This window comes from Sphaeramia orbicularis, chromosome 16 (assembly GCF_902148855.1).
Source record: "Sphaeramia orbicularis chromosome 16, fSphaOr1.1, whole genome shotgun sequence".
Taxonomy (NCBI): Eukaryota; Metazoa; Chordata; class Actinopteri; order Kurtiformes; family Apogonidae; genus Sphaeramia; species Sphaeramia orbicularis.
This window is the reverse complement of record NC_043972.1, coordinates 29,221,978-29,243,044: the sequence shown is the minus strand read 5'-3', so window position 1 is coordinate 29,243,044 and position 21,067 is coordinate 29,221,978. Positions and strand designations below refer to the sequence as shown.

General features: G+C 40.1%; 1 protein-coding gene across 1 annotated transcript; it reads left to right on the top strand.

Annotated features, from left to right (window-relative positions):
- Positions 1–550: 550 nt before the first annotated feature.
- On the top strand, positions 551–21,059 carry limd1a (LIM domains containing 1a). The gene is made up of 8 exons (XM_030158953.1): positions 551–2,221; positions 8,084–8,185; positions 13,255–13,322; positions 14,465–14,527; positions 15,118–15,248; positions 16,254–16,305; positions 17,418–17,486; positions 19,755–21,059. Exons 1-8 carry the CDS (start codon positions 1,024–1,026, stop codon positions 19,887–19,889), a joined length of 1,818 nt encoding a protein of 605 aa, XP_030014813.1. The 5' UTR covers positions 551–1,023; the 3' UTR covers positions 19,890–21,059.
- Positions 21,060–21,067: the final 8 nt, after the last annotated feature.

Genomic DNA, 21,067 nt, shown 5'->3' with positions numbered 1-21,067 from the left:
AACTAGTATTTGAGTATGCTAAAATGTGAGAAAACATCAGACTAGCGGCATTAAAAATGTTTTTATTTCATAGTTTTCACACAGTATATCACTCTCTGATGATGAGTTTTAAATACATGTTTCTTTGCTTCAAAAATTAAAAACATGGTGTCCAGCTGAGTGGACATTTTTGTAACTCCTTGAAAAATAGGTTCATAAAAAAAATTTCAATTGCATTGCTTTTTTCATGTCTAAAGAGGAATAAAAACACTCAAGAAAAAAAAATATTGACTTAGGTTCTCATAATTCATGCATGAAAGGGTTAATTCCAAACCTGTAGTTTTATGGAGTTGAGGGTTTTGCTGATTCAAAGAGTGGAAGGTGAGTCAACTCACTGAGGATATTTTTACAGATGACACATGCCAGTTTAGAGCAACCGGACGAATCTGCCCCCAAGTTCCGCTACCAAAAAAAAAAAAAAAAAGAGAGAGAGAAAGGACAAGTCACACACAGTGCTTTGGTTCCAGCTCTGTCTCCAGTGCTGCTCGTCAGTACATTAGAGCACTGCCCCTTTAAAAACAAACTGTTCCCAGACCGGCGGACACGTACGGCACCGCGCTCCACCGCTTAACCCCCGGTCTGCTCCTAAACAGAACCGCTTTAAGCAACTATACACCATTTGCGCTGTTTGGACTACTTGACGCACTTTTGGATGTACTTTTGCTGCGGGTGAAGTTTTGAATGAAGGCTCCCTGCTGGGACTGGGACTGTGCAGCGGGAGGAGGGGGGGCGGTGTGAGGGGGTCGTCCGGGCTATCGGATCTGGGATCTGCTCACATTTATAACCAGACAGACGGCGGTTTGTTCGGGGCAGGACGCACACAAGGACTGTTTACCCGAGTTCCAAACTTTTCTCATCTGTTCCTCGGATCCTAAACCGGACCGGATCACAGAGAAAAGTTTCCTCTGGACTTTGGACTGTGCGCTCTGGACTGTGCGCTCTCATTTCACTCCGGAATAAATACTCTTTTTTTGCGGCATCAAAATGGATAAATACGAAGATTTAGGACTCGAGGCAAGTAAGTTCATCGAGGATCTTAACATGTATGAAGCTTCCAGAGATGGTTTATTTCGAATGAAGAGAGATGCGGGAAATAACCCAGACTTTGAGGAGACCAGGAGGGTTTTTGCGTCAAAAATGACCAAAATACACATGCAGAAACACCAAGAAGAAATGGCAAAGAACAACCAGGCAATGAAAATGAATGGGGGTCACAACAGCACATATTACACTAAAGACAGGCCGCCCATTAACAGCTTCAGACAGCCGGGAGAAGCGGCAGCAAAGCCCCCGATCCTGTCTGGCCCTGTGCCGGGGTCCACGGCCGGGAGTCAGTACGCACAGTTGGACGGCCAGAAGCACCACACAGGCATCCAGTCTGAGCCTCCAGCAGCCAGGGCATATGGCTACGGAAACAATTACGATAATAAGGAGCGTCTAGAGCCTCATTCATACCAGTACAACACCCCTACTCCCCCCAGCGCGCCCACACATGCTCGTCACCCGTCCAACCACTCTGCGTCCTGGGCCCCATCCAGAGAGAGCCAACTTTCCCAAAGTTTGTCTGGGGGAAGCAGTGCACCTTCCCAGCAGCCTGCACCTCCCATCATCAACAGCCTTACATCCCAGCAGAATCAAGCTGCGGCCCCAACAGTGAACCGCACTCCCTCCTCCGCCTCTTCCTCCTCCTCCTCCTCCTCCTCCTCCACTGCTGGATCACCCAAACCAGAGCCCATCCCTACCCTGCCTCTGAGTGCCTTCACAGGAGGAGCTGATTTCCACGTGCGTCAGCCCTCCACACAGTCTGCAGCTCATTACACACCACCTTCTCCAACTTCCAGAGCTTCTGCCAGCCTGTCTGACCCTCCACATAATGGTCCTTCCTCTCTCTTACAAGCAACAACCCACCCTAAACCTCAAGTCACATCCGCTGCTTTGAGCTCGGGAAGTGTCTCCAAAAGCACCAGCCAAGGTCAAAGTCACAACCAAACCCCCAGTTGTGGACTGGCTGCCACTGCTGAACCTGAAGCCCTGACTGCCCCTAAACCTGTGCAACTGCACTGCCAGTCTCCTCTCATGCAGCCCCTTGAACAGGGGCCCTCGCCAGCTGAAATAAAATTAGAAGCTCTCACTAAGCGGCTGGAAAAAGAGATGGATACACAACCAAAGGCAGATTTCTTTGGTAAGAAGTTCAGAGTGCCAACACTAACCAGGGGGGTTCTGACAGGTTCTGTCTGTTGTAAAGTCAGGGTAATACCAAAACTTCCTATCCACATTCCTGAACACACATCTGCATGCACTTAAACTCATATTTCCCACTGCACACAGTCTTTCCTTATGCAAAACTCACATTTGTACTGCATCACATGGCTCTTGGTTGTCTTTGATATTACATCTGACCTTACTCAGATGACGGTTTAGGAGTCCTCCTTGTGTTTGTGTTGTCCCAGCCCTTCTGGGGAATGCAGACAGTGTGATCTTTTAATCCATTTTGTGTTTGTTTTATAATTCATTGTCTGACCTCTTTGCAGAAGCAATAGTGTTGCAGTCAAAGGTGGTATCAAGGCCAGAATTAATAGTCAGCTCTCACAGATTTAATGAAAGGTGGCAGTCTTTACAATTGATGTTATTGGAACCAGCATTTTCCCAAATCAGATCTGTGCTCCATTTATTCAGAATTTTTTTTTTTACTTGATAGTTTTTTCTTATGAATAGCATATTTGTCAGTTGACATCATCTCTACAGACATTCCTCATTAGTTTTTTTTTTGCAAACATATCAGGCATGTTTGTGCATGTGATGCACACAAGGCAAATGAGCATCAAACCATTTACATGGTTCAACAGTGACTGCGGGTGTAAATAAGATAAGACTTTAATTATTTCTTACTTGAGCTGCCCTGATCTGTCTCTTGAAGTGGATTAAATCAGGATAGTTTCACAGGTTAAGGATTATTGCAATTCATACTGGTGTCCATAGTAATACAATACCATACAGCCTTATAGTTGATTAGAGCTGCAGCTAAATTAACCCATAAAGACCCAGAGTTACTTTTGTGGCAGTTCCCAAGTGAAGTTTTCTCTCTAGTTAACCTTTCTTAAGTGATTTATCACCATTGATTATATTATCCTCTGTATTTTGCATTTTTTCAGTGAAAATCATGTATCTTCCTATATTTGATTCATTGATCATGTAGATTTTCATAAAAAGTTCAGATTAAAGTTGAGGGTTATTATATCAGACAGAGAAAACTGAAGAAAAAACAACTTTTTCAGCAAAGACATCAATAACTGAACATAAACCAAGTGTCTCCAACCACTGTTATTGATCCAACTCCTTGGGTTTTACTGGTGAATCAATGCTGTAGAAGATGACGGTGTTTCCATGTTCACTACGGAGCCTCTGAACGTCCAAATGGGTCATATCTGATCATGAAAAGATGATGAACTGTATTTTACACCAATTATTTATAGGATTTATAGGATGAGTGGATCAACAGGTATTAAACATTTTAGATAAGTAGATGCTATTGGCCACTGGTGACAGTTTGGGTCTTTATGGGTTAAAAAGGAAAAAAAAAATTGGAGAAACTTGTAGCAATTCAGTCACCCATGTCTGGGTTGTGAGAGCACTTGTAGAAGGTTTGTATTGCGACAATGGAGATATGAATGCTCTGCTTGGACATCAGATGATAGATTACCACATTTTATACAGTCGTGGAAAAAATTATTAGACCACCCCTTGTTTTCTTCAATTTCTTGTTCATTTTAATGCCTGGTACAACTAAAGGTACATTTGTTTGGACAAATATAATGATAATGACAAAAATAGCTCATAATAGTTGAATTTCAGAGCTGCTATCTATCCATTTTCCATGTTTTTCTTGATAATAACCAAAATCACTTCAGTTCTTACATCAATATCTATGGCATTGTACTGCCAAAAACAGTGCTTTTTGGCATTCCATGTTTTCTTTTCTGTCTGTTTTCATCACATGATACACACAGGAGTTAGTACTTGATTGCATAACCATTGTTTTTGATGACTTTTGATTGTCTAATAATTTATTCTGCAACTGTACATGTACCGAATGTTTTGAGGTGTATGTAGTTAGATGTTTGTGTGTTTGAAGTCAATTCCATTCATGAAAAGAAGGCGCAAAGCACGCGTGCTACTGACCCACACACACGGTCCACAGTCCACCCATGCATTCTATCTAAAGGAATTTCCTGCTGAAATGTCACGAGTGTAATTCACAGCTATCCTCAGCCCCCCTGCTACGCTTACATTTGTATGTAAGGGAAGATGTTCTGGCGTACGTCACTGTCACGACAAAGCTCATAAATAGCACCGCAATGTGAATATCAGGGATGTGTGGGTGAGCGCTGTGTGTAATCAGCAGGAGTGTAGGTTTTAAAAGTAATACAGTACATATCTTTTTTCATGAAGATGTCCCACATAGCCCACACACGTTTTCTGTATGGAGTTTCCCACAAGGCCATGGCTCATTCTCTGAGTCATGCTCTTATGGCAGAAAAACTTGTGTAGGCTAGTTTACTACATTAAACTTTAGTTTCATCAACCTCCGGAAAAGTGCTCAGGGAAATAATAGATATGCATATGGACTTTTTCTGTTGACTCGTTTTTTTTTTTTTTTTTTTTTTTTGCAATGCCATCTCTGTATTTAATCATATCAGTGAGCAGAGCTGGGATCCATTAGGTCCCCATCACTGCAACAGTTGCTGATTGGCATATCTGCAGCTGGAAGTTCTGGGAAAATGAGTCCGGTGCCAAACAGCTGCACCAGGGGAACACTGAGGAATGTCTGAAGAAAGACAGTGAGGAATTTTAGAAATGAGGTCTTAAGATACGAAGGGGAGGGGAGTCCCAGACGAGTTTAGAGGTGCTCGGGGTGCAGTTGAATGGATGACTAGACAAGGAGAGATTTAGAGGCAAGTTTGTGGATGCTTCTTTGTCCTTGGCCACAAGAGTTTGAGTGGATGAGAGATTTATAGACAAGTTCATCCAAAAAGGGGGGAAAAAATGGTGGGACATCTCAGTTTTTATGCCTTTCCTCTACTCCTGACTTTCACACACGCACGCACACATTCAGTTAAGTGTTTTGTGTTGTGTTAAGATGGAGGATTAATTTATCCCATCTGGCTGTTGAGTGGAAAGCTTCGTCTTAACTCTTCCCAGGGATTCTTGGCTTCCGCTCTGGTGGGTTTTGGAGACAAACTTTTATGTGTGAGAATGTTTATGTGTGTGTGAATTTGATTTCCTCTCATTCATATACTATACCAGTTTGTTTTGTGCAGTATTTCCCAAAAGTGACGCAGCTCCATTCAATGTGTAACATACACTTTAATGCAATGAAAATGCAGTTACAGTTCAAGAGTGGTAAAGTTGAATTGAATCATTTTTATATTTGATTTTGACAGTAGTGGAGGATAACTTCAGATACTTCAGTTAAGTAATAACACTAACTCTGAAAGTACTCCATTCCAAGTAGAGATTCTGCATTCAAGACCTTGAACAAAATGTACTTGAGATATGAAAAGTAAAAATCATTATGCATTACAATAGTCCCTGTCTGTGCACTACTATGTTTTTATATTCATTTTAGATAAATTTTGTACAATTGGGTCATTTAATCTACAGCAACATATCATTTACTGTAAGACTGGCCTGTGAGAACAACTTTTGTAACAGTTTTCCCACTAATCTAATCCCTAAACCTTTAAAGTAGACACATTTGGAGATACACGGTATTTACTTGACTGAAACAGGGTGAAAAAGTTTATTGGAAAGTAACTACTAAGTTACCCAAAGCATAAAATGGAAATTCAAGTGCCTGAAATTTGCATTCAGAGCTGCAGAAGGTAAAATAAGAGGAAAAAGTACCGTAACTTGAAAATTCACATCTTCCTTTTGCAGGTTTCTCTTCTCAATCCCAATCAAAAGACTTAATATGAATATAGATGGTGTAATGTTTTATATTACTGGAAAAGTGAAGCAATTTTTCCAATCTTCTGTGATGAGTCACAGAGTAGAGCAGTCGTGTATGACAGAATCTGAATGCCGATCTATAATCTGTCAATCACATATTTAACCCTTTACTTCTTTGAGAACATGTGGCCAAAACTTTACATCACTGGGTAAATTGTCTACAGATGGAATAGAATTCCTGTTTCGTCTCATATCATTTGGATTGCATCATGCTGAAAGGTAATCTATGGAGTTTTATCCAGTGACACAAGAAGCTGCAGCTTGAAGTATCTTACTTGAATACAAGCATTTAATTGCATTTCACTGTTGGAGGTTGAGATGTGATAAGCTTAAATAGCGGCTTGCGCTGTGTGACACCGGTTTAGTTTGTACTCGGTGGCATATTCTGTAGCGAACAGCCATCTATGAGTTTTGACAGCTGGGAAAGGTGAGGGGGAGAAGAAGGAGGGGTGAAGTTTTGGCTCCGTGTTTTGCTTCCCCTCCTCCAACTTAAAGCAAGCAGTTTTAGTCCCCTGAATAATCACACTGTTTTGGAATATGGGACAGGGGCCAAAAACTGATGTGTAGTGGCCCAAACAGCATAGAGGTTACTGCAAATATGAGGAATTTTGGTCCCAAAGAAGAAAGGAGTGGACTTTAACTAGATTTTGTGTTCATACAGGGTTTATAAATGCCACTTGTAAGTAACTTAAAGGCACAATGTCATTGCTTTTGTGTTTATTTTGTTTTAGTTAACATTTATCAGAGAAAACAAGACAGAGGGTAATTTGAAGGCGTGGCTAATTTATTGTAAACAGCATAGCTTACATAAGAGCAGCATTCCTCTGCTTTCTAATAATATCAGTCTATTATCTCTAAATCTTCTTTCCATCCATTGGGGCCCCTGATGATGTGTCATCTGTTATGGCATTAGGAGAGACTGACTAGAATTATATATAGCCCTATTGTATACTGTGTTACTGAGAGTGTACAAGGAGAAACATTTGAGGAAGGTTATTGAATTTAACAGTGTGTTTTTGGAGGAGGCAGCCGCGTGATGTGTGTTGGATACAGTGGAAACAGAAGTTTCTTTGTCAGAGTTCAGGGAGGACCAGCGCTGATCTGGGCTGAGCTCTTCTGCTGAGTCCAATTTCTCTGTCTCAAAGGAGATTTTCTTAAACACTTACACACACAAATAACCACACACATGGTCACAGTAAAAGAGAAACTGGCTTTCATATGACTGCTGTTGTCTGGCCTGTGGCAGTTACTTTAATCTAATACTTTATGACTGTAGGGTCGCATAACGCTGTATCTGACTGATTAGACAGCTAGTTGACTCGCCATCGGGGTCAGCAGTGATGAGGATTATCACTTGTCACGGCCTGTATGTCAGCTGTCAGATCACATTGTCTTGTGCGGTACCGTTTTAGAGAAATGGGGAGGGATGCAGAGGGATCAGAGATGAAAGCAGCAGGGTTACATCTTTAGCATCTCCAGATAAAAAAATAAAACTAGTCACATCAGTGTAGTCACACACAAACCCTGTGTTGTTCATGGGTTGTCCAGAGTCAGAGGAGAGATTCCGTTATTCTCAAACCAACAACCAGTAGAGAGAAAAGTATTATTGTTTGTGTTGAAGTTATTTTTTTTTTTACTTCAGTGAGCTGATGGAATAATATTAGTAGAATGCCTTGATATAAAGCCACTGACTGTGTGTTGATAGGATTGAAACACTTGATTTTTATCAAAGTCTTTATGAACAGATCTCTCCGTCTGTGAGCCAAGTCAAATAAGCAGATAGGGATATATTTCCCCTTTCAATAATACTGCTTGCTAAGAAGCTTCCTGTCTTTTGAGGAGTGTTTTTCTTTCATCGTTTCCATTGTTTTGGTCTGGTTTAAGCTGGATCATTGTATCCTTACCACTTTACTCCCCTTTATTCTGGTATAATAAACTAATAATGTCATAATATCACTCATAGAGTAGCAGATCTGCTAAATGTGTTTCTTCCTGTGACTTTTCTGACTTAGCTGTATGTTTTCTTGCATTCTAGGAACCTGTGTTAAGTGTAACAAGGCAGTGTATGGCGCCAACCAGGCCTGCCAGGCTATGGGGAGCCTCTACCACGACAACTGCTTCACTTGCAGTGCCTGCAGTGAGTATACACACACACATACGTACACACACATGCACACATGCACACACACAGCGTACCTGAACTTTTGCTCCCATTCAAACACCTCATTCTTTTCTTTTTGGTTGATTCACATGTCAAGCTGCCAAAGACCTTGTTCTCATGAATAAAAGTGACACCGTCTCCCCCAGTCATTTGCTGCCCCCAGCGAAAACACACAATTATTCTGGGATTACTATCCTGTGCTGCTGGTGTTTGGTTTCAAGGTGTGCCAGTCACACCTTGAGCCCACACAAAGACACATGGAGTAAGAGTTCTTGCCAAGTATTTCTTTCATTCATTGGCCATTTGTTTTAGTTTTCCCCATGCAGTGTAATCCCCTCAGGTTACAGAATGCATGCCCCTAAATGTAGTTTTTAACACATTACATATTTTAAATACTTTGGATAACATCAACATTGTCTTACATTATTATAGAAAGTAACAGTAGAAATGATGGTGGTATTCACACAGAGCTGCTGCCTTTAATGGACTGAACCTTGGAGACACTCTGACAAATGTATTAACACCAGCTGTAGAGATGTGAGCAAGTTATATGAGCACAAAAGGCAAAAATCCTCCCATTTTTCCATTACTTTTTATTTTTCATGGTGACAGTTTCAGAAGTGAGTTAAAATCAGTTAACAAAGATGAAAAATAAAACTGTGAGAATTTGCAGCTTCATAGTAGAACATTTTGTTTTCACTTAGTTGTTGAAGTGCAGTTTGTGTCCTTGCAAGTTAACCTGTGAATATAAAAATGGCACTTTGAAAGGCAGTTTTACCTTCTTTGTTTCTAGATTCAAGTGAAACAGATATAACACTGTACATAGGCTACTATGGGGTATATGTTTTGTGATTCCCACTGTATAAAACTTTAAAAAACTATTTTGCATTAGAAGTGCACAACACATTTAAATGCATTTAGTTACACCCCACCCCCCCACCCCCCCCACCCCCCAACACTGTTGATCATTTAGGTACAGCCTGATGTTGAAGTTCATTACATGTGCTGCATTGTCTGATTTGTGTCTGACCTGCTGTTTACTTGCTGGACAGTCTACAGCTCAAATCCAGCCCGGCGCCTTGTGCTGCCCAATTAAAAACTCAGTCCCAATTATCCCATTGTGGACTGCATGTGGAGTATGTGTGTCACTGTGGTGACCCCTACTCAGGCCCATTATTCTGCAGCACCTTTGACCTCACTGTATACAATCAACATCTCTGTGTTTTCCTTTACCCTCTCTGGGTGTGTGCACTTGTGTGTGAGAGAGAGGAGATGAAAAAGAAGAAAGCTGATGTCTTAAGGGTGGATGGAGAGAGGAGTTTACACACTACATACCTCTCATAACTTGCTCCATGTGAGGGCATAAAGGCTGTGCATGCGGCAGCTGCCAGTGACCCTAAGGAATAGCATCTCTGCTGGGGAGCTATGCAGGTACAGCGGCTCTCATTCTGATGGTCTCCTAAACCACACTGGGTGCTGTACGTCAGTGGAACCGAATCTGATGAGAACTTCGGACAGGGAGACTATTCAGTGGGAGCACACCACCCACCACATTCACTCTGCTTACAAGAGCACATTGATACATGCATATGTATTCATGCTTGTACCCACACAGAAAAAGCCACAGCAAGACAGCACAGTGTCTTTGTATGAGGCACCCCCCCTCATCTTCCTCTTAAATGGCAGTGTCAAAACATACTTGTTGAGTTGCATAATAAGGCTTTATAACTATGAATGTCTTCCCCGGGCTGCACTTTAGTTTCCCCAAGGTAACTGAGAGGCAGAAGAACATTCCTGCTGGCTCAGGGAGCTCCTGCTGCGTGTCTGGGATTCAGTACTTCGCTGCGGGGGGGCTTCTCTCCAGGCTAATCATTGACTGTTTACAAACACTCATAGGCTCCGTCCCGTTCCAGTTGGAGATTAAGGGGAACTCGCTTACGTAACAGCCAACTCTCATAATCAGTGACAATGTCAGAAAAGCAGGAAGGTGAGAGGAGGAGGTTAATAAAATACCAATCTTGGTAATTCTGGTTTTAAAATGTTTTAAATCCAAAAGTCCTCAAATGCTGCAGGATTTTATTATTGTTTTTCGCTTTGTGAAATTGCACAAAGAATATGCAAACTTCACAAACAAATGTCAAGGATACTGTGTTACGGTTAACTTTAGTTTCTACTCATGCTGACAGCTTTAGAACTGTAACTGAGATTTAGTTTTAGTGTTAGAGACCCTAAGTGCTCCCTCCCAGGCTCGTAAACAACCTATCATATTCAATGATAATGCTAAGTGCTATTACAGATTCATCATTTTTATGTTGTTTTTCACCCTACTGTTTTTTTTTCCCAACATTTGAAGTCAATCATTTACTCTTTACCAGTATTATTATATGTTTTGAGCTCAAATTTTATTCTCAGTGTCATTACCTTTCCATAGTTCACATTTGTTCCTATTTTTATTTTCTGTTTGCATCAGTGTAAGGTGTGCCTTTCCTTGCTGGTAGTAATAGTGGTATATTTAGAGTAGATATGAATCCTTGCTCATATCCTGCCTTTCAAAATCAGCCTTCTCATCCCAGTTAGTCCACAGGCTTTGGAAAAAACAAACAATCATCTAACTGGTGCTGAAACCTTTGGTATGTTAACATCTGGAGAGTAGATTGTCAGAGCCTTGACTGAACTTAAATCCAGGTGCTGTTCATGGCAGGAAAAATTTATTTAGTCTGCCGGAAAGAATTCCTGTCAGTTCAGCAAAGTTTTGCTTTGATATTAACACATGCCTAGCTATGCTTTGCAAGGTAGCCCATCAGACAATCGGCCTAAAACAGATGTGGATCTTATGTCTTACTTGAGCAATTTGCTCATTAGAAAGTGCAGGATTATGGCTCTATTAGGATGTCATGGTAGGGTCATTGTGAATTTCTTATTTTCTGAATGGGATTATATAAAAGAATTCATAGGACGTTTTAATTAGAAATAGTCCTGTGTTTTGTTCTGCCCCTCAGGTATTTTACATTTTTATGAAAGTGCAATAGTCACATTTCATTCTGTCGCTTTTCAAACAGTCAGCTCTGACTCCTTACTTTAATTAAGCTCTTATCTTTCTGCAAAGTTCAGAGCCTTCCCTCTCTGGCTCATTGGAAATAAAGACAGGAATGTGAAGAAGAGGAATGGCCCGTATCTCACTTCCATCCTCTTCATCCCTCCTGCCGTCCACAACTGTCTGTCAGTAATTACCAAGGCCACTTCCCCACCTTGACCTGATCACACTGAGTCCATAGGTAGTTATTTTGCAAAGCTCAGTCAGACTCTGTGTTGTTGCTTGAGAGTCGTAATTCTATTAAAGGGAGATAATGTTATTGTGAATAATAGTTTCAGAGAATTTCAAAGAATGCGCCATTAATTTAAAAAGGTGAATCATGAGGTTTCATTTTAATTCTCGGCCCATGCATCTGTATTCCACGATTCAATGTAGTGCTGTATGTTACCCTAGCCATTAAGACAGCATGGTCTCAGTAGAGAGAATAAATCGGCCTGTCACAGTTATTACATAATCACCTTATTGCAATTATGGGAGCTAACCACTGTGACTTTGCATAATCATGATCATCATCTCCATTCACCTGTACAAAAGCAGCTGGATGAATCTAAAACTCAGACTAAGTAACTTAACTATTTGCATTATGTGAGGTTTGACAGGCACTCTTTTAATTTCATCATGTTGCGTTCTCTTCGTCTTCTTTTCTGTCGGTTTCTGTCATGATCAGCTATTCTTTAGGATATTTCAACAATAGACCCTTTGTGTTAATAAGCTATTTATGTCAAATCTGCATGGAGCCGAACCTAAGAGGCAAACAGAAATGCAAATTAAATTTTTCCAGCATTCAGCCCTTTTATATGTGTTAATAAACTATTGCTATGTTAATGCTATGCTACCAGTAGCACAAAACAATGAAAGTATTAACTGTAATTATATGTACGACAAGTAAATCATCAACTAAAACTTCATGATAGCTGTAAATATGAGTAGAAATCACTCTTACTAAACACAGCATATTATACTATGGTGATGATGATGACAGTTTGGACAGTGACATAGTGTGGATTCAAGTATCCCAGTGGAAAAACATCTGTATAAAGCTATCTGGACTGATCTGGATATGAGCCGTGAGGTAAAGTGAGCACGAGATGGAGCATGGCAGATAAAAGAAGGCTCCTGTTCACTGAGGTTAACCCCTCCTTCTCAAGCTGTCCCCTCCCTCACCTCCCCACTCAGAAAATGTGTGGAATGTTCCCTCTTCCTGTGGGACCTGGGCAAGAATAGTTACGTGAAGTGAGCTATGAGGTTTTGTGTGTGTGTGTGTGTGTAGGTGTGTGTGTGTTTGTGTGTGTGTTGCTCTAAGAAGCCAGATCCAGACCGTTAAACTATTACAGACAGACTGGAATCACAGGCATCACGTGGAAAGACACCAGAAAGAAACAAAGAAGGAGAAGAAGAGGATCAGCGGTGTAGGTCTTGGCCTGATGTTGCCATGAAATCTAATAGAGCAGAGTGTTTAATCTGTTGCACCTGTCTCATAATTTGATTAAATCACCATTTTCCTTCACATGTGTTTGATCCAGATGCGTTCCTGGTCCTTCAGAGGCCTGGTCTGTGACCTAGCAATATTATATTAAGACACCAGCATACCATGGATCTGTTGAGTTGATTTATCTGCCTGGGATTCAGAGGGATATAATGAATATTGCAAGAGGGTCCATTACCTTCGAATGGCTGCAATTAATCACGGCGGTCTTTATGCATTAGTGCTGTAACTATTTTCTGAGACTGGGCTCATGGCTTTGCAAGATTTTCCATGAGACTCAGAAAGAATTTCATATTGTATTATTGACTTTCCTTCAAAAAGCTTTGTATTGTAATTCCCCTTTTAAAAAACTACCCATTTTCCCTACAAGATGGAGTTTGGAGAATCTCAGTCAAATGATGGTCATGCTATTCATTGTTTTATTGAAACTATATAAATGGTGTATATGTTTATGTTTTGCTGCAGGTCGGAAACTCAGAGGGAAGGCGTTCTACTACGTTGGAGGGAAGGTTTTCTGTGAAGAGGACTTTCTGGTAAGTGACCAATAAACAGTCTATGTTTAGTACATCTCCTGTCTCTTGTCTCTTTAATAATGTATTGGGTTGTGTCTACAGGAACCCAGCAATGCCTTTCACTTACTGGTGTATCTGGATTGTGTGATTAAATGTCATCTCTTCTCATCTCTTTCCTGTTTAATTACCATTCGTCAGGTGTTCATTAAACATTTACAGCCCGTGATCCATATTCTGTCAGCCTTTAACTTAAATGCAAAATTTAGGTCAGGGACTTTGACCTTGTGGCTGTGTTTTCAGCATCTTATGGAGCCTATTCATATCAGTTTCCTCCCCTGGGTGGGACTGGAAGGAGGTCAGTAACTGGAGAAGCTGCTTTGCTATGGTTTATAGGGTGAGGCCATTCACACCAGAGCTGTACAAGCGTATGTGCCTTTGAAAAAATGTGAAAACCTTTGGTATGCATAATCATAGGATATACATTTAAACACAGTGCAGTTGGAATATATGTACCTTATAAAAATGTAAAAACCTTCAGTATGGATAATCATAGGATGTATAGCTGGCCATATGGGTCATCATTCATACAAGATACTTTACTACTGCCCTGCTTTCTTTCTTTGTTTCTTTTCAGAGAAAATCTACTAGGTTAGTTCACTGACATGTTTACTATTTTATACTTTTATCTAGTAGCTCTATGTGCTTATCCTGGGAGCAGGCTCTGGGTAAAATATCATCTAATTGCTCTTCCACCACAAGCTTTTAGCTGCTCAATTAAAATCCAGATTTAAACTGAATTTAATTTGCGTTGGCTCTATTTCCGCTATGTGTGCCTGCTCTTTTGCCAGACTTGTTAGTGTAGCTTCTCCCTGTTGATGCTCAACAGATAATAAGGCTCAGGTGACGGATTTAAAGTACAGCCGGTTAAATGCCATCCTCAAAATAAACCGCACTAAATTATAATTCAAGTAGTCTTATAATTCCCACATCCACACTCCACACGGTGGGAGGATGAGAGATTAGATGGACTGAATTAGTGTTTGAAGAGTCGTTTTTTTTTTTTTTTTTGTACGCATGCTAAAAAATAGTCCAGAGTCCACAGATTTCAGTCATCCATTGAAATTCCAATGACTTCACTGTGGTCTTTTCTCTGTCTGTTAAAGTACTCTGGCTTCCAGCAGTCTGCAGACAAGTGCAATGCATGTGGACATCTGATCATGGACATGGTGAGTGTCAGTTACTACTCCCTGGTCGTGTGTGCTTTTTGTGTATTTTCCTCTTTGTGTGTGTGATCTCGGCAGAACCTTGTAGTTACTTCACCCCAAATTAGTTTTCTTGTGGTCACATCTGGATAAAGGCTCAAGGCAAATATTAGCTCTGTATGTGCATCTCTTATTCAGTTTTTTTCCTCTTTACTGTAGCCCTAGCTCTAACGTACACAAATGAACACTAGTAAATTAGGTGGACACAAAGGATGTGATCACAAGCCAGGAGGTGTGGCAGCATTTGAAGGCTTTCTCTTGACATAAATCCATGCACATTCTTCATCATCCAGCAGAGAAATGAGATGCTTCCAAGTCCAATCAATGGGCTTATTCTTAGCTTTGTGCTATTCTTGGCTGCTGTGATGAAGTGATACACCTAAAGGGATCATAAAAGATTAATCTAAGGTGACAGACTAACATTTTTTAGAACAATGAATGAGTATTTTAATTCTGATACTCACAAATACCAAGGAAGTTTGCATTTGCATGAATTTTCCAAAGTAATATTTACAGTTTTAAGCAATTTTCCTCACTTATTTCTCTCTTTAAAGATCTTGCAGGCCCTTGGGAAGTCGTACCACCCCGGCTGTTTCCGCTGTGTCATCTGTAATGAGAGCCTTGATGGAGTGCCTTTCACTGTGGACACTGAGAATAAGATCTACTGTGTCAAAGACTACCACAGGTAAGTGTCACTTGTTACACAGCAAGTAACAAGAATATATGACTCGGATTTATCTGTGTTGAATTAGTTTAGCGTGACACTATAAAAAAAAGTGTCTAGGCTTCATATTCTGTGTTAAATCAAAGCACAGCCCCTTGACTTTCCCCTGCTACTGCTGGATCAGGTTAAGAAGGTCTCCATGGGTTGGCTGAGTTTCTCTCAGCCACGTGTAGCAGACACATGAGAAGTGTAGTCAGGGATAAACGGAGGGGCTGGGAGAGAAAAATCACTGTCCAGTTTGAGGTGTGAAGAGCAGCGTGTGGCTATAACACCCTTCTACTAAACTTGACAGAAGGATGCTCTGTCCAGTCTGGACAAATATAGAGCCTCGAACTCTGAGTGAGGAATTAAAGTCAGGTGTGTTGTGCTGTTTTGCTACTTATAGAAACTATTAGTGTAGTATTAAGGGTTGTACCTCAACCTAAGCAGTAGCTCTACAGTTGCAGCTGTTGTTTTCTCTGCTGGGACAACATGTACAGAACAACGAAGCACATGGCCGGTCACTGTCTGCCAGCTCCCACATGTTTTCTACACTGATTAAATCAGACAAACTTTATTGTGTGTACAGTTATGTGTTTGACTTTTAGTCACAGTCATGCCTGTCCGCACTAAGGGGCCCTTTGTTACTCCCTCAGTCCTCCAGGTGCCAGCCAGCTGCACACGGCTGTTTGGGAATAACAAATACATTTTGCCTTTTGGAGTCACGTGTGTGAGGGAAAGCCAGCACATCTGCAAACCTGGCATTTCCTTCATCGAGTCAAGGTCTAAAGTCTAGTTGGGGAACAGAAGGAAAGAGGGAGAGGCACCATGTGTTTACAACCTTTATAATCTCAATTTGGATCTTATGACTTTAAATTTTCACTCACTGTTTAACTGAATTTAATATATTACATTTGGTCAAATGATCTCTGTGTTGTTCACACACTTCTAAGAAAATATATTTCTCTCTCTGTCTCTCACTTGCAGGGTCCTGGCTCCAAAATGTGCCGCCTGTAACCAGCCCATCCTGCCCTCAGAGGTAAGCTCATCAAAATTCATATATCAAAGTATCATCTCATCTTTAAATTATAAGTCATATTCATCTTAAATCTGCCACAGCTCAAGATTTTAATCCGTAAAAGACTAGTTTTAAAAGGAAACTATGCAAGACAGGTTCATGTATATGTATATGTATATGTATATGTATATGTATGTGCAAGTAACGTTCATATTACAGCCTATAGGACCTATAGAGAATAGACACAAGTGCAAAGTGTAAAACTGATGTTTCATTTAAGACTGTGTCAGTGAAGACATGGATCATAAGGTTTGATGCTTTCTGTCAACAGGAACTTAGCACATCATAAATCCTTCTACTTACATTCACTCAGTATGATCCAAACCTGAAATGTAGCTTTGTGCAAATAGCAAACACTTTAATATAGCTTTATTTCCCATCAGACCATGCTGTAGGTCAAAGCCATGTGAGGCCTAATACCTCGGCACCAGGATTCGATGAGGTGTCAAGAGAACAGTGGGTGGATAGTAGGGATACGTATAATTCACACTCAGATAGGACACGCTGGCAAAAGCAAAGAAATGTCCAGAATTAAAGTTGACTTTGCTGGAATGTCCCCTGCCCTCCCCCCTCAGTGAGCACTAAGGCCGGTATTCAGAGGAGAGGTAATGTTTGTGAGTTTCCATGTGTGTGAACAGGGGTCGGGGGCTTAGTCTGTCTTGAGTGTTTATGTAAGCTGTTGTTGAGTTCCCTCCTTGGCTGGTATTGTAACCAGTGCATAATGCCTCCTCATGTTGGGGGCCATAGTACAAAAAGCATGCTTAAAAATGTACAAATGCAGGTACAAAATCTCTGAACAGTAGTTATAAATGACTGAAAACTGATTTGTAGACAGTGTGTTTGTACCAGCATGTCTACATGAATAAGGCTGAGTAAAAATGTGTTTTTCAATAGAGACAATTGTAGCTGAAATGTGTAAAGATAGAAGATTCATACTCATAGAGATTCTTGACACTGTCTTATTGATTTTTTGAAGTGTTTGTCAGACCAACAAGTTGAGCACAGCAAGACACTGGAGTGTTTTCTGGTGAAATCAACTTCAACTGCATTTGTCGTCTTGAATTTCTTTCCAGGGGTCTGATGAAACCATTCGAGTTGTTTCCATGGACAAAGACTATCATGTGGAATGCTATCACTGTGAGGTGGGTACAGACATCTTTCCTCTGTTGCAAAACCAAAAATAAAGCTTTGCATTGGAGTAAACTGAACCCATGAATGTGTAGAAGCTCTGAGTCAAGGCCCCCCTGAATGACTCATTAAGAGAAATTATAATGACTATGTCTGTAATCATAATTACAGTCATAGCAGTAATTATGTGCAGAAGGTATATAGCAGCTCATCATCTCATCTTATCATTTTACTCGAGAGGTTTATGTTTTTGTTTTTGTTTTTTTTTTGCCAAGGGTTGATTGACAGCAGAAAAATACAAAAATAAAAAAATCAATCCTCTGGACCTACTGCTTGATAAACAAGTGTTCAACATTTCAGTGGCTGCTTTCACACAGAAAACTCTAATACTGTGTCCACACTAACAGATATTTTTTTTTTATAAACAGATATTTTCTTCTTTAAAAAAGGTCGGAAAAAAAACAAAACAAACTGGTACAAACTCTTGACAGATCATTGTTTCTGTTGGATTTAACACTTTGGACACTCTGGATTCTATTGGATGTAGCAGAAACAGAGACTTTGTTATGAAGATGGGAAGCAATGACACGTTAAGTTACAAACTTGTTGCTTTGGGTTGTCCAAGTATTTTCTTTACATTATGTGGATTTGGGCCGTACACCAATATGGTCCGTCTTCCAAAGGTATCTGTGCTGAACTGGATCTACTGCAGGTCACACACTGGTTTATACACTTGAATTTGATGTTTCAGGTGCAGGTACATTCCACAAACCAGCAGCAAATATGCACAAAATGGAGTGTGATGCCATTTTTAGAATACCTCTTCTGACCTAAAACACCATTTACATGTGGCTGAGAGTCAAACATAGAGTAAAAATATCAGTTTTGCCAAATATCTGCATTAGTGTAGACATACTGTAGCATTAACCATCTATTAGATAAAAAAAACATTTAACTACAACAACAGAGTGTCTTGTACAATGTAATTTTGAACTATATCTAAGAGAATGTTTTGTATTTTCATAGATAAAGTGGTAGCATTAACTGATGAGTTGTATTTTTACTATCATGTCAGTATGAATATGTATTATAAATATTGCAAAATGATTGCCTTTTACTTGCCGTACATGTTCTGTGGTGTTTTAGAATTTTTTTTGTTTTATAGTGGGTGACAACCAGTGTTAGGCCATGTCCACATGAAACCTCATCCTTTCCAATCCAATCTTTTTCTTTGTCGTTTTCAAAAAAATGTTCCATAAACATGGAGTCGTTTCAGGAAATATTTGCATCCACACAAAACCACTGAAAACACCTGAAAACGATGTAGTACAAATACCAGGCCTGTATGTGGCGTTGTAATACTCTCGCAAAAAATGGAGAAGAAGACGTGGAGCATGCGCATAAAGCTTACTTGGTTCTACCAGGTCTGATCCAATATTTCCTTCTGGTTGCCCCCCTCCATGGTAGATCCAAGAGCATGTAGTAAATATTGTTAGCTATGGTTGTTTGTTGCTCATTGTAATAAAAGAGTAGCCGAAGATTTTGATTCAGTATTTCCAGTAAGTTCAATAGCTCTTGTTGCACGAGCACTACTCTGTAGTGGCATCTTGCTTCCGGGTTGAAAGGTTTGAGAGGCGGGGCTATGACATCATTGTGTTAGAAAAGTTGTGGTTTGGTCGTAGTGATGAAGACGCAAAACCAGTGATTTCAGAGTTATTCACTCTGGGACGTGGTTTCAAAAAGTTTCAGTGACTGAAAACGCTGGTTTCATGTGGATGAAAGGCCTATCTAATACAAAACTTTTTCAGCTACGACCGAAACTGTTTTTGAATGGACAGGGCCTTAAAGTCATCTCTTTTTTTCTTTTGGGCACCGCTGATGGGGGTGGGGTTGTATTAATCTGGTTCCATGTCACCACTACTTGTCACTACTTATGACACATTGAACCTTTAAGTCTTTTTCCATATTTTTTAAATGTTGCATTTAATTGGTTAGGTATTCATCATTTTTTCAATAAAAACAGCATTTTTTCAGTGTACAGAGGGTAACCAGTGTTGTGTCAGTGGTCTGTCTTAGCAGCATACCTGTTTGTGCACCTTTTTTAAGTCACATGGTCTTTGCACAGTTGAACATGACAGATTTTCCTCATATCGTGCTGGTATCATAAAGGCAGAAATGAACTGCTAGAGAGACTTCTGAAAAATCCTGTAAAAACAAACTTATTATTCAGTTTTCTCTTGTGTGGAAGCTCACGTTAATGTTGATTTATGGGTCTTATTCAGGATTGTAAGATGGAGCTGAATGACGAGGAGGGTCACCGCTGTTACCCTCTGAACGGCCACCTTCTGTGCCACTCCTGCCACCTGAAGCACATAGAGCCCAGCAGCTCCTCTGCCATGGCTGCTGTCTCATACTAACTCCACTCTAAGGGGAGGAGGACACCCGGTGGATTTATGGAGCAACTGCTGAAGAGTGACATACTGCAGGAGTGGGCGTGTACAATTCTTGTTGTAGAGGATTGGTGTATTTAATGCATCCAATAGCACTATAGTTTGATGTTTATTTTGATAGAATTGTTATTGAAGTACCCTTTATGCAAAGTATCATATGACTAATGAAGTATTGTTCTACACCAAAGCCCTGATGTGTCTACTATATGCACCTGACTTTGCAGAGACATTACCGTATTAATATTTTTTCTGTAAATATCATTTGCAATGGCTGTAGTCATTTCTTAATAACTCTTTTAAAATATTGTGCCTTTTACTTCATATTTACACCTCTACTGTTACCAGTGCTGTTAAAATAGTCCACATATCATCTATTCATACAGTTGGAATAATAATGACACAAGATTTACAGGAAATATGTGAAGTCCAATAGAATGTGACACTGATCATAGGTACCTAAAGTGGCAGTCAGAATGAGAAGACACTCTTCTACGCTGTTTTAAAATAATGCTTCATAGATGCTCGATGAAAGGCCTTTATTAGCTGATGTGAATGCATATAATAAGCATTGTTCATTTTTTATATGCAAATACCAGAGTGCAATAACTTTTGAACACAGTTATCCTACACAAACTTTCAACAAGGCCAATTTTCACTTTTTTGGTGAGTAGGCATGCTTTTAATATGGTTAAGTTATATATACTACATAGACCCACTGTAGTAAATAAAAGGCAATTTCTTTTCCACATGCAGTCTGTTTTTTAGCACTTAAAAGGTATGTGGGATTTAAGGTGCATCTTGTGCCTCTCATTCTGTGCAGGTTTTTACATTCAAAAATGATTTTCAAACATTGTGCATAGGTTATACTGTAAGCCTATACTCCTTTTCTAATGTTTTATTTAAACTTTTGTGCAAAATGCCTTAAATGCTCTATGGATTTACTGTGGGAAGTGGGCCTACAGTTGTGTTTCTCTACCTTTGCCATCCACAATAATCTCTTGAATTTGCTAACTTCATATGTTGTTCTTTAGGACCTTATTTCATACCTAGCTGTAGATTAAAATGAAGAGCAAGCATAAATATATTTGCTGTTGATTGTAAAGAAAGTATTTAATAAATGCATTACAGTAGATCAAACGTGCAAT